Source organism: Elephantulus edwardii, unplaced genomic scaffold (genome assembly GCF_000299155.1).
Source record: "Elephantulus edwardii isolate Elephantulus edwardi_28Jun2011 unplaced genomic scaffold, EleEdw1.0 scaffold00022, whole genome shotgun sequence".
Lineage (NCBI taxonomy): Eukaryota > Metazoa > Chordata > Mammalia > Macroscelidea > Macroscelididae > Elephantulus > Elephantulus edwardii.
This window is the reverse complement of record NW_006399772.1, coordinates 8,634,021-8,648,591: the sequence shown is the minus strand read 5'-3', so window position 1 is coordinate 8,648,591 and position 14,571 is coordinate 8,634,021. Positions and strand designations below refer to the sequence as shown.

The window sequence follows — 14,571 nt, the reverse complement described above, 5'->3', positions numbered from 1 at the left end:
GCTGCCACGTGGAAAATAGGCGTTTTTAGCTGGAATGTAAATGAGCTTGGGCAGGGAACATCAGTCAGTCACTGGCAGCCGGAGCTTTGCAGAGCCTGGAGGTGGGCAGGGAGGGGCCAGGTGCCCTTCTAAGGCAGAACAGAGAGACTGTCTGAAGCGGTCAGGGGCGGCATGGTGGAATGTTCAAAGCAAACACACAAGGAGCAGACATTTGGGCGTCTGACCCAAATTTAGAAACAAACGGGAGTGGAGAAAAGGTTGGGTTGTGCCTCTCTCTTTTCACACTACAAAACTGGCCTCCAGCGTTTCGTACCTGCTGAGGAGTCGGCCTGAGCAGGAGTGGTGCACACGATTAACGTGCTTGACGGCCAACTGAAAGGTTGGGGGTTTGAGTCCACCCAGAGGTGCCTTGAAAAAAGACCTGGCAATCTCCTTCTATAAAAGCAGCCATTGGCAGCCCGATGGGGCACAGTTGTACTGTGACACCCAAGGAACTGATCTGTGTCAGAGTCATCTTGACACAAATGGTTTTATTTGGTTGGTTAGATTTTTGGTGGGTTGAGAAGCCTGGGGAAGGAGGAAGACCCCAGCTATCCAGTGCCCACTGGGGGTCACCTGCTCTGTCTGAAGGAGGGTGGTCTTTCCCAGGGCTGAACGAGCCAGGTTCTGGAGCTTCACTGCCTGTTCTTGACGTTAGCTGTGTTGCTTACTAGCTTGGGAATTCTGTTGGCATGGTCTATAGGGAGTTTCCCTGTGAACCGGTAAGTGGCAGTTTGCATCCACCAGCCCCTCCAAGGGGGAAAAAGAAGGGCCGACTCCTCCCATGTGATTTCTACCCTCAGAAACCCAATGCGGGGTCACCTATGAATAAGTGTCCACTCAGTGAGTTTGAGGTTGAGTTTTTGAGCTCACTAGTTGGCACAGGATAGAGCAGGATTTAGGGCTTATGTACGTAAGTCGTGACTCGATGGCACACAGCAACAACAACAGCTAAGTGACCCTTTGTACATCCTTCAGTGACATGCCTCAGTTTCTTCATCTAAAAATGGGATGATAGTGCCTTACTCACAGAGGTTGTCATGAGGCCAAAATATATAAAGAGTAGAGGAGCCAGGATGGCACGTGGCACACTTGCATACACACTGATGCAGGTCTCAGCCTTACCTGTTCCAGCACATGGCAGAGAGGGAACCACAGACTAAGCTAATTGAAGAAACTTCGCCTCCAGAGTGCCAGGCGTGTAGACCATGACTCATAGTCCTTCACAGAGGGGACACGTGGAAGATGGAAAGGAGGAGACTATGCCCCAGCCAGAATGATAAGGAGCCCTCGCTGGCCGATGAGCAGCAGGCGAGAGGCAGAGGACCAGATTTTGCCCAGATGGATCCTCTTAAAAAGTCCAGTGTCTTTCCTCCCTGTTCCCAGAGAAGTTGGGAGCTTGGGGGGTTTATGTCCACAAGAGCCGACTCTACTGGCTCGTTTCCTGGAAATGTTTGTCTGCTTATCTCACACAAGCCTGCCTTTCCCCGAGTCGCTTACTGAGGCTGGAGCTCTGCTCTGGAATCCTGTGAAATCATTCTTCTGCTATCTGTCTGCCTCAACATGGGAAAAATCCTTCTCATCTGCAAGCCTTGTCGAGTGCCTCCCTGCCCTGCCTCCTGCAGTGTGTGGGCAGGTCTGCTGGCGGCTGCACAGCCTTCAGAACGCCTGCGTTGCAGCCTTGCCGAGCAAGTGTCTTTAAATGCACTGGGGAAAGGAGACAGCACTCATCTGCTGGTTGATGTTTGCCAAAACGTGGCCTTCTCGCAGGATGAAATGATGGCTCCTGGCACGTACACCGCTTCCCCCTGGGCGTACACCCAGCCTGAACAGCTCCTTTAAACCCAGAAGTACTTTGTCATCTCTTGATTCTCTTCCAGCATGTCCCTTGTCACAGGTAGATAAATGAGGCAGCATCTGGGTGTCCACGCAAGGGAGCATCTAAATCCCGTGCTCCTGTGGGGCGGCCATGCTGTGACGGTGCAGAGCGCACCATGGTGGTCCCGACCTCTGGGATTGTAACCATTGCAGATTTATTTCATCGGATGCCCCATGTCTGTGCATACAGTGCTTTCTCAGAAACTCCCAGCCTGCAGTGTGCCGTTGATAAGGTATTTCAGAATCCTGAAATGAATCATACATTTGTGAGCTCAACATCTCACGTCTGGAGTTCCTCAGAATGCTACTAATCAAAGCAGCGTCTCCGCAAAAGCCAGCAAACATCCCCGAATTAAAAATAGATGGGGGCTGCTGGTTTTGTTCTAAAGAGGCTTGATTGCAGAAAGCCAATGCGGGAGGCGGATGCCTCTCCATCCACTTGCGTGGCAGGCTGTGTGCATGGCCAGAAAGATACCTGCCTGCGGCTGCCTGGACACTCCTGTGGGCTTTCAATTTCTTGATTGCATCTAACTGAGAGCACTGGCTTGTTCCCAAGGATGTGGAAGGAAGGAGAGAACTCCTACTCTAATAGCTGAAAGCGAGGACCCACAAAGGAGATAGGCCTGTGTGGTGGGTGAAGTGGGCCAGCTGGGGCAGGCCTCAGGCCCGTGCCAAGAAGCAGAGTGAGTTGCTGCTCCGGGTGGAGAGCTTTGATTTCTTCTGTGTCCTTGGGAACAGTCTCCACCCCTGGATTAACCATTGGATTAACAGGGCAGCCACGGTGACAAAGGCCCAAGCTTGGCTGGATCAGCTCAAGTCCATTCCCAGCCACAGGAGCAACGTTGCACTGATAACATTGCCATGAATGAGTCAGTGAGCACACTGTCATCATCGAGGCATCCCCTGAAAGCAGTGTCAACAGGGACCAAACAGGCCACCAATGCTGGTGATCACTGGTCACTGTTGAGTCCATCAAACCCCTGGCAGCGCCACCTGTGGCAGAGCAGAACTGTGCTCTATATTTTGCAATAGCTGGTTTTCAGAATAATTGCCAGGCCTTTCTTTCAAGGCTCATCCTTGAACCTCCAACTGTCTAGTTAGCAGCCAAATGCATCAAACCTTTCACCACTCTAGGACTTTAAGAACTTGATAGGCAGCTCCTCTGGCTAATCTGGTTGAAGGGAAAATATGGCATGGATTTTTAAATTCTGTTTCTACAGAATCCATTTTGGAGGGTTAGCAAAGATGAGACGTGAGGGAGAGGGGATCAAAACCCCAAATTACCATATTCACTTAAAAAAAAAGCTTTCTCCCCAAGTTGTTGGAGTTCTCCCACTTGTAGCAGTCTCCCTTTCTCACTGCTCCGGTCATCCCTTCTCCATATCCCTTTTTCTTTGCAAATACAGCATCTTCCAAAATAAATAGATCCCACATCATGTCTTCCCAGTTAATCAGTCGTTTTCATAAGTAACAATATGACCCAGGAGCTGAGGGTGCAGCACGATTGGCGTGGGGTCAAGAGATGGGAGTAAGTTTTTATTCCAACTCTACCTTTCCCCAGAGCTAGGGCTGTGGGCAGGTCGTTAATGTCAGGCAGCCTCTGTTCCTCATCTATAGACTGTACGTTTTTACACCCACTTTCTGAGGATGGAGGAGGCTTGAATGAGTAAACTAATGTAGCGTTCCCATGGAGCCCAGCCATAGGAAGCACACTCTATTAGCTGCTATGACTTTCTTAGGTTCGTAGAAAAAGAGGAGCGGAGCGTGGGGGCGGGGGGAAGTACTACTGCATGGAAGATGATGAAACAACAGAATAATTGGTTCATTAAAAGACAGACAATACCTAAGTGAGTCTTTGAAGTAATTCAGCTTTTCATTCATGGTGAAATCACTTTTTTTCCCCTAGCTTAAAAGGCTGAGCCAGCTGTACATGATATATTAAACCCACACATTGACTTACTTTAGAAAGGTTACTATTTTGAGAGCATGTTCATTCCTGTGAAAAAGCAGTTTTTGTGTGCCTCCTGTCCATTGACAAGATTTTTGTGGAAAGAATGGTTTCCTTTGCTAGGGTTAGTGTCTTCAAATTCTTGCACTCTTTTCAACCTTTGTGATCCAATGAAGGGGAAGGAGGGGAAACTGAACTCTTGCAGAAAGGAATCCCTTCAAATTCCTCTTCATTGCTCCTGAGTTCAGTTTCAGGCAAACACTGGGTCCTCAGTTCCTTTGAATGGAAGAATGATTTAAACTTAAACCTTTAAGTCAGTGATTCTCAACCTTTATCAGAGTTACCTGCTGTCATTGTCTTGTTGGTTGCCATCAGTTCTATTATGACCTGTGAACTTCAGATCTGAACTTTGCCCTCTTCTTTGCCATCCTAATGATCTCTGGAAAGCTCGAGCCGTTGTTACAGTCACTGTGTCAGCCACCTTGCTGAGATTCTGCCACTGTCTCTGACCCTCCACCTTTATCAGCATGATGTCTTTTTCCAAGGACTGGCCTTCTCCTGAAAACATGCCCAAAGGGTGTGAGGTGAAGTCTCACTATTCTTGCCTTCAAGAAGCAGCCTGCGTACACTTCCTCCAAGACAGACTTGTTTGTTCTTTAGGCATATCCTGGGATTGTCAGTACTTTTCTCCAAACACCACAGTTCTTCTTATGTCATCTTCATTCATTGTCCAACTTTCAGATGCACAGGAAGCAATCAAAAATACATTAGCTGTATCAGGTGCACCTTAGTCTTTAAACTGACATCATTGCTCACCCAGGTCCTGATATGCATCTGGGGTAGAATCTGAGGATTTGCACCTCTAACAGGTTGACAAGTGGCGGTGCTTCTGCAGTTGGTCCCAGACTCACACTTGGAAAACCTGTTCATTAGGTTCATTCACTCCACCTGTTAGGCCCACTGCTCCCTTGCCTTCCCAAACTTTCCAGGAAATATTAACAGCTATATCTGCCTGACCTTGCTCTGTAGAACAAAGATAGATTTTGTAAAAGTTAATAGAATTTCACCAGCTGAGTGAACAATTTGGATTTTTTTTTTTAAATCAGAAGTTACATTTTGCCTTTTGTATAAGCATGAAGAGCCCCAGGGAATCAGTTGTCACCTGGTCCATGATCCAGACTCTGTACTGGCAGGACCCAGCCGGAAGAGGGTAGGGTGGAGCAGAGTGGCATACCTTGCAATATTTAAGCTAAATTGCATCTCCACCCCCCACCTAGTGTCAGATGCACTTAACTGCAGAATTGAAATGAGACGTGACCTTTTCCAGAAGCTGCAGATGAGCAGGAAAGGGTACAGGAGATGAGCGGGTGGTGCAAAAGGGAACATGTTTGCTCAGTCTTTCATGCTGGCTGTCGGCCTGACTAAAGTCATTAGGCCCCGGGCTTCAGAAACAAGAGGCAGTTTCATGGGCTGAGTGGCCTGAGAGGAAAACCATTCGCCTAATTCCACACGCCACCCTGAATGGCAGACGGGAGCTGGAATTCCAAGCCAAGTTCTCTGGGAATTTCTCCCTCTCATCTGCCCCCCACTTCTTAGAGAAGATTGAGAGGCCAGGGTTGAGAAGAAGGAACCACAGAGAAACGTAGTGAGAAGGGAACCAAAATGAGGAGGGAACCAAAGCCTTCCCCTCAGTGGGAGAGTCTATTTGTAATCTACTGTGACAATAAGACATCTAACAACTTAAAACAATAGTTATGTATTGCCCTGCACAGGGCCGGTGGTGGGTCAGGAGCTGCTTGGCTGGCTGATTCGGGCTTAGAATCTCTGAGTTTTCAATCAAGGTCCTTGCTGTCCATGGCGTCAGTCTCCTGAAGGATTGACTGGAGCTGGAAGATCCACTTCCACGATGGCTCCCTCACATGGCTCTTGTCAGGAAGCTTAGTTCCTCACTTATGGTCCTCCGGTCTCCTCATCAACCTGTTCACGACCGAATGGTTCACATCCCTCCAAGAAAGCAGTCTGAGAGGGGGAGCAGGGCAGTCATCAAATCCTGGATGGCCTCCTCTCTAAAGTGTCATGTTGACACTTCCTGTTTATTCCATTTGTATAAACAAGTAAATAAGTCCTGCCCAGGTTCAAGGGAAAAGGATGCTTTCCAAGTCTTAAAGGGTGAGCACCACCAAGAGTGAACAAGCCTCTTTTGTCCTTCTTAACTCTCTTGCTTCAGGAAAATCACAAAATCATTTCAATGAAAAATGACAGGAACTCTAAAGGGACTCTAGGGGGCTTGTGGCAATCCAGGCTGGGGTTATTTTCTTGACTGGACTGTGGAAAGGGTGAGAGAGGAAGGGGCATTGGAAATTCCCTATAACCTTTGAGCCCATGGCCCTTAGGGAATCTTTCAAACCCCTTCTCTCTTCCACACTTAGAAAGGACTGAAGCTGCCCGTGAATCACATGGCTTGGGTTTGATTCCAGGGAAAAGAAAGGGCAGGCTAGCTACATAGAGCCAGCCCTGGTCTGGGGAAAGAAACACTAATAAACAGCACAGTGGGTTTCATTTCTGTTGTCTGACCCACTCACCCCTAACCTAGTAAAGAAAGAAGCAAGGATTTAAGGTAGAAGTGATGGTCAGGGATAAAGATAATTTCTGGGCTGAGCCTCTCGGGAAGGAAATAGGGGAAGGGGGGCGAAGGGGGACTTGGAGGCAGGTGAAGGTAAAGCCTCAATATTTTCAAAAAGTGTTCTCACTTGCATGATGGCTCAGTCCCACTAGTACAGTCAGCTTTATGTGGCCAATATGGCTTCTGGATCCCACCAAAAGACCTTGCCACAGGCCACCCTGACTCCATGAATGGATTCCACCACTGTTGAGCACTCTTGAGCCATTGGTGGTCATATTGTGCTGTGTCTTTTCTTATCTCCCTTATCGTCCCCGGGGAATGAGCTAATCAAACTTGCTGATGATTTTACACTGAGAAGGAGATAGCTAATAACTTGGATGACAAGTATTAGAATACAATGTGATGTGGATAAATTGGGTCCATGTATTAAGAGCTATAAAATGAGATTCCATCAAGGCATGAATAATGGTGCCTGTGGAAAGGATTAATCAAATACCCCATTAAAAGGTATAGAGATTCTGGTCAGACAGCCCCTGTTTAATTACACTCATGCCCCCAACCTGCCCCCCAACTCCATCCTCTGAATCTGCTTTCCACTAGGAGAAATATGGGAAAGAGTTTAGAGGAAATAATGGAAAAATTGGGACATACGTTTTGATAGAACAAGATCATGAAGACAGATTTAAGCAACCAGTGTTTAATTTAGGGGGAGAAAACAAGGCAATTGGCATGAGTAATAACTTACAAATGTAATTTCCAAAGGCGCCCTGTTGATACCTTGCAGCAAATGCCAACAAAGCATTTACTTTCCAAAGGGAGAAAGCAAGACAAGAGAAATGAAGGCATCTCCAGGAGTGGACCCGAGAACAGCCAAGCCCTAGACAAGCACGAGGTGTGAGAATGGACAGGACGGAAGACATTCAACTTCTGGAAGGTCTCGGAGGACTGACCTTGTCTGAAGAAGGCTTCCTGGAAGGGGAGACTCCAGCGCGGCCCTGAAGTGTGGACAAGCATCTGTGTACTGCAAATTCGTGAGCACACTTTGGTGGCAGGGCTTAGTGAGAAAATGGGCTCCCGCAGGGTCCTCTCCATTTCCACCACCTCCACCCTGGCCCGAGCTACCATCACGTCCCACCTGGACAGCTGCCAGAGCCTCCCAGCTGTTTTTCCTGCTTCCACTCTTGCTCCTGTATAGTCCATTGTACACACAGAAGTCAAAATCAGAATCCAAGCTAACTATGCCATTTTCTGACCCATGACTTCCCATTGCTCTTAAGCCCAAATTGAAAATCATTACCATGGCTACAAAATCCTGCATGGTCTGACTCCAATTGGACTGTGCCCCACATTTACTCTTGATTTTCCATACCAAACAACCTTTCTCTCATACACTGAAGACAAATGTACATTTATTGTGCGAGCTGATGATTAATGTCTGCATCCAACTAGACCATCATCTCATTGAAGGCAGGGATCCCATGTTTGCATTCCTCAGAGCCTCACACAGGCTCAGTACGTATATATTGACTGGATATGCTTATTGAGATATTTCAATAGAAACAGTGAGAATACTCAAAAAATTATACTTGACTGTATACATCCTCTCCATGTAGAATGCCCTACACATATAAATTCTAAATGAGGTGAAGGCCTGAATTCATGTTCACACTGCCACCTGCTGGCTGTGCTGCTTTAACTAAACCAGGAATCCTCTCTGAGCCTGTTTCCTCATCTATAAAATGGGTTCACAAATAACCACCTCACATGATTGTAGCAAGAATGTAATGATATAATGTATGTAACAGCATTTTTGTAAACTATAAAGCCAGATATAAAATTTACCTTTGTCTTTTGTTTTTCTAGTGCCTGGCACGTTGCAATCATGAAACATTTATTAGAGGAGTGGAAGGATGGATGGATGGAAGGATGGATGGATGGATGGATGGATGGATGGATGGATGGATGGATGGATGGTTGGGACTGTTAGCAGCTATAAATCTATTAAGAGTGGCACAGGGGCACATGGTTGACAGATTGCATGATAGAAGTAAAAAGGAGAAAGAATTTCTATAAGTAGGTGAAATCTTAATAATTTGCTCATAATATCATATACTATAAAGCAAGCAAAGAGAGTGAAGCTTGAAGGGGGAAAAATCATTTGACTCTCTCATGATCTGTGTGACTTATATCATCCACCAGCATTTTCAGTTTTTCAGGTTCCTTCTTGTTAGATGCTACTGTGTTACCTACAACTCATAGTGACCCTGTGAATAACAGATTAAAACCTTGCCCTGTCTGTGCTATCTTCCCAGTTTCTGACAGGCTCAACCCCCTGTTGTAATCACTGTGTCAATCCATCTCATTGAAGGTCTTCTTTCCTGACCTTCCAGTTTTCCAAGTATTTCTCTTTTTCCAAGGTGCCTTCTGACAACATATCCCAAGTATGTGAGTCAAGGTTTCACCACATAGGAGAAGCACCCGTGTCACACTCCCTTAAGATCAATTCCTTGGGAAGCTGCTATTCTAGTTGTAGTACAGGACCTGATAACTGAATCGGTGAAAAACTAGTCCCCCTATATATCCTACCGCCGGAGTCCACAATGGGACATACATGTCCCACATGTTGTCGATGTATGTACCATCAAGTCAGAACTGATCCAAAGCTGACTCTCCAGGGGGTTTTCAGAGGCAATTACTTGCATGGGAGGAAATTGCCCATCTTTCTCCTGTGAAGCAGGTGGTGGATTTGAACCGCATGCCTTTGGGTTAGAATTCCTATGTGTCCCACATAATTGTATCAAATCTCAATTACCATATTTGTTTTCTTTATTTCAGCAAGGAGCCCTGTTTGAGTGGAGTAAACATTGGGCTGCTAATCAGGAAGTCAGCCATTTGAATCCACCAGATGTTCCACAGGAGAAAGATGTGGCAATCTGTTGTTGTAAATATGTGCAGCCTCAGAAACCCTCTGGGGCATTTCTGCTCCTCCCCGTTGGGGCCAAAATGAGTCAGAAATGACCTGAGGGCAGGGGGTTTGGCTGGTTGGTTTAGAATGGCTTCCATCACTGAAAAACACATGGATGCAACAACAAAAACAAAATTTAGAGCAGAAAATTCATTTGCTTCTGAGAGGGTTAACCTGGGTAGCAGGAAGTCACCGGTGACCTCAGGGCAGTTCCTTCTCAGCCTTTTCATGTTGTCTGTACTTCCACTGACATGCCTTAATTGTAACTTAATCACTTTACTGATTTTTATCTTGGGGGGGGAATCAAATTGATTTGCACATACAGCAAAATTGGCGAGATTACTCTAGCTGCCTCCAGCAGGTGTTGACAAGTAAAGAAGTGAACAGCAGAGGATAAGAAAATACACGAAACATGTAATAAGGCCTCGAAGCCTTAGATGTTTAATAAGTTGCCATGGGTGAGTAGGTCTCAGTTTCCAAGGTGATTTCCTTGTTAACTCTCTGTATTCCTGCAGGAATAGGGTCATAAATGTAATCAGGGACTTGAGGCATGAGATCCAGCTGAGGCACATTTCTGTGTGTGCTTTTTTTCTGTCTTCTTGGTCACGCCCCACTTCTTGTCACCACTGCCATTTTCCCAGGACAAGGCATATAACACACACACACACACACACACACACACACACACACACACACACCTGCCAGTCCCTTTGCATATACTTTGATGATCTTTTTGAATGATACAAACACAAAGCCTCTGCTCTCACCATTCTGCTAGATCCCAGTACAGCCAGTCTGTGTTTACATCTGAGCTTTAGGAATGAGTAGCCCAATATGGACCCAACTCCTACTCAATTGACTCGGAAAGTCATAGTAGAGAATTGAAACCCTGAGACTATTTCTAAATCCATCTTAACCTCAGTGCCCCAAAACTTGGCTGATAAATTTAAGCAGTCATTAGGAAAAAAGTTAAAAGTGGGCTAGAAAAATAGACTATAAATATTGTATTTCAGTGAAGTAGTTCTGGGTGTGGAATGTGAGCTTATGGGTAAAGAAGACTTTAAAGTGGTCCAGAGAGAGTGTTGAAGGGGCCCTGTAGCTCCCCTTTCGGCAGGCTTGGCTTGAGAGACTGTTGCTGGTCTCAAGGCAGTCTCAGGCCTGTCTCTGTCACTTTCCCCACTTCCCCTGATCGATAACTTTCTCTGATTGTCTCATCAGTTGAGTGATGAGTCTTATCAGTAGCGTGATTTCCAATGTGCACAGGTTGCCTGGAGGGAATACAAATGGAGCAGCCCCTAGAAGAAGCACTGCATTCCAGGCCAGGCAAGGCAGGAGGTGTAAGTAATGACCACGCACAGCCCCCTGCCCTCTGTGATGAACCTCACTGACAGCTGGGAACCACGGGAGGCCTGGGCAGAAGCAGTGTGAGGTCCTCTCCATGACTGCATGCGAGGGCACAGCAGAGCCAGAACCTGCATGTGCTTCTCTGCTCTCCTTCTGGCCCATGGAAGGAGCAAACCCCAAAGCTCTTGAGTTTTTCCAATACCCAGAAACGCGAAGACAATGCTCCTGCTTCAGGGAGAGGAGTGTGAAGGGACAGAGCTGCGCTTACAGCTGGGTTCCCATCTTCTAGCCTCTTCTAGCTCCTGACCTCTTTGTGCTCAGATCTTCTCAGCTGTGATCAATAGGTATAATGATACTTTTGTCAGGGAGTTGGTATGAGGATTAAGCACAATAGTGCTTGAGAATTGCCTTGGGGCCAGCCGAGCAGAAGTGTGTGACCAGAAGCGTGGACTCCATGATAGATTTAACCTCTGTCTAAGGTGCTGGTCTTGCCTTCAAACACCCTTTGGGGCCCCCGCCCAGCCTGTCCTTCGGGGATTTCATTACACTTTAGTTTTAGAGTCTAGGGTTTGAAATCATCAAAAGAGTCAGTGAAGGGTTTGAGGTTGGGGAATCCTAGTGATCCTGGAAGAGGACCATAAGCCTACTTGGAAGACAGATTATTATTGCTGTTATGTGCCGTGGAGTCGGAATTGACTCATAGCTCAGCAGGTTTTCAAAGACTATATTATATGGGAGGAGACTGCCCATCTTTCTCCTATGAAGCACCTGATGGGTTCAAACCATCTACCTTGGGATTGTCAATGCAACTTCTTTCCCACTGAGCCACCAGGGCTCCAGCATCACAGAGTCCAGGCAGCAGGGAGGAGATTGCCCATCTGTCTCCCAGAGAGAAGCTGGTAGATTCGAACAGCGTTATCTTTGAGTTGATAGCACAATTCTTTGCCACTAAGCCGTCAAAATTCCCTCACTGTTAATACAGCTAGATAATTAAGACAAACTCTATCTTGAAAACTTATTTTTAAAACTCCTGAGCCCTGGGAAGAACTCCCTCCAGTTGTCAAATTTGCACTCAGTTCTTCTTGGCCATTCTTCATCCCTTCCGTTTCTCCCTCCTCCTTGTATGATAAGAACATGCACAAACCCAGGCTCCCTCACAAGTAAAAATCTCCAGGAGAGACAAGAAAGGAGGGGAAGGGGGCTGCAGAACCAGAATGGCTATGGGATTTCTGCCCTAATTTTTTTATTCCCCTCCTTTACAGTCCTTTAGACATACTTATTGTACAACTGTACAAACTAACCCTATGATCAAGTCATTCAGTAGCGCATCGAGTCTGACGAGTGCCTTGACTTTGAGTCCATATTTTGCTCTCTGCTTTATAGGTTTTTCTCTTCTCTATAAATCAAAATGAGCCCCCCATCTAATTAATTTTAAGTGTTAAGGAAATGCCTGTCTTGTACTATGGCACCGCATTGCTTTATCCATTGTGTGCATGTGATAGCTTTGGAGAATGTAATTTAGGGTGTTGAGCTTATTGGAGGTGCCTGGAGGTCACCATTAAGTGAATAGGATTAAGCTAGCATTTGATAAAGCCTTTTGAAAATTCTGATAATCGTGTTCTTGGGTCTGTCTGCTGAGAGGAGAGAAAGGGGGGAGGGGAATAGTAAAGCTTGCCTTCTTGCTGCAGACCCTAAGTAAATGGCCAGATCTGATCTCCCTCTCATCTATAATTTCTATTTCTTCCACTTGGTGAGTCTGGTTAGTGGTTTAGATTCCTTAGTTTTTTGCTGTATCCAGGCCCTTATTATGCAATCATCTCTGATAAAACCTAACCTTATACAGCCCTGCGCCCCGGAGCATAACATGATGCCAGACCTCATTCCGAATGGGTTTCCTGCTAATGTTAACTCTATTGGGAGGCATTAAAGAGAAGCAGTCCCCAGTCACTTCCAATTGCAAATACACATATCTATATGTTTTATAAATCATTAGTTCAACAGAGAACTTCATTGTGTCCATTGCAGTGGCAGCTCACAGGTGTTTTCCTGTTTCATTGACTCTACTGTGAGAACTCAGGTTGCCCACACTCAGGAGAATGTAATTACCACAGTGGATGTGCCCTGCTTTCAACAGCATGGCATGTATGCAGATGGGGTTTTGGAACTGGTGATTATTTGCATTAGAAATTGAGTCTCTTGGAACACGTTGGCAGGCACTTAAATCCTGCTCTTAGGGGGAAGAATGGGCATTCTCATCCCGTGCAATTTACTGCCTCTGAAAACCCCCTGGAGGGTCAGCTATGGGTCACTTCAGACTCAACAAGCTACATCCAGACTGGAGAATTGCAGGTTAAGTGCATCTTCCAAGATAAATTTTAAGGAAAAGAAATAGCGGGGCGGGGGGGGGGGGGGGGGGGGGGGGGGGGGGGGGGGGGTGGAGCAATGCAATACCTGAAGAGGGGGGGGGGGGGGCGGAATGGTCGCTTAGAAAGATAAAACCTGTGAAAGATGGAAACGTGTCAGAAAAGGAAAACATAAATCTTTTCTGCTGATAGTGATAGCAAAGCGGTAAGTCTACACCTGGTCAAAGGCAGAGCAACTGCCAGACCCAGAAAAAATAAGGCAGTCCTATTGAGTCCTGGCTCAGACAGGTTTCACTGTATCAAAATGAGAAAGGGGAATTCTTATCAATGAATACGGAGTTTCTGTTTAGGGATGTATAGTTAGGCAATGATTGCACAGCAGTGTGAATGTGATTAACACCACCAAATAGTACTCTCAAAAACTGTTAAAAGAGAAAATGTGAACTGTTTTTATATGTGTTCACGCTAGTGGCTTAGTTGTACTACCAACCCCAAAGGAGGCAGTTCAAATCCAACAGCTGCTCTGAGGGAAAAGGAGGGGCGGTCTTCTTCCATGCAGTTAACGGCCTTTGGAACTCACTGTAGGGACAGCTCTGAGTCACTTCTTACTCAACAGCACACACCTACAAATCTCTGTGTGTGTGTGTGTATTTACTTTTTTTTTTTTCAAATTGGATAACATTAAGCTACCGTGTCTAAGGATACACACTTGGATGATAAAACCACAAGTAAACCGTAAAGTCAGGGAGTACTTGCTTTTGAAGGAAAATATCGTGATGGGGCCCAATACAAAGAGTGGTCCTAGAGGGTGGGGAGGTGGAGGAATTCTGTTCTTTGACCTGAATAATAGTTCCAAGTGTGTTTGTTTGCCTTACAGAAATTTCTAATGCACTACATTTGTTCTATGTGATTTTCAGTGTCTGTGCCTTGTTTTACAATAAACAATTTTGGGAGGTGTTTTTTCCCCCAGTCCATTTGGGGTTTACTTTCCCTACAGTATCTCAGGAATTTGGCTTTTTGGTAGGCTTAATAATAAAATAGAACACTTTTCTCACTGAAGGAAAATCATAAATCCAGATGGGATTCACTGGTCAGGTTGTCTGGCAGCTTGATAAGGCGTGAGAGAGGCTGCCAGGAACGTTGACAGGAGGGCCTGTTGCTGGGAGTTTTCTGGGCTTTTGCCACTGAAACTTAACAGGGTCACCACCAGCCAGAATTGACATGACTGCAACTCAGAACAGCCACATCACACCACCAAAGACTTTCCTGGTCATTGTTTTTCCCCTACTTTCATTCATATGATTAACTAGGTAGGTAGTTATGATTAATTATTTAGTTAGTTATTATCCTAGCTCCTGGATGTGTGTATGCGTGTGTGTGTGTGTGTGTGTGTGTGTGTGTGTGTGTGTGT

At 46.0% G+C, this 14,571-nt stretch overlaps 1 protein-coding gene across 2 annotated transcripts in view; it reads left to right on the top strand.

The window, feature by feature from the left end:
• ATXN7L1 (ataxin 7-like 1) overlaps positions 1-14,571 on the top strand; it is a 336,816-nt gene that overhangs the window by 154,912 nt on the left and 167,333 nt on the right. The window contains exon 4 of one of the 2 annotated variants that reach the window (XM_006882621.1): positions 7,304-7,812. The exons of the other annotated variant lie outside the window; for it this stretch is intronic. Within the exon in view, the coding sequence (XP_006882683.1) occupies positions 7,304-7,386 (83 nt within the window). The 3' untranslated portion in view covers positions 7,387-7,812. Of the gene's footprint in view, positions 1-7,303; positions 7,813-14,571 lie in introns of those variants that run through there. 2 annotated transcript variants of the gene reach the window in all.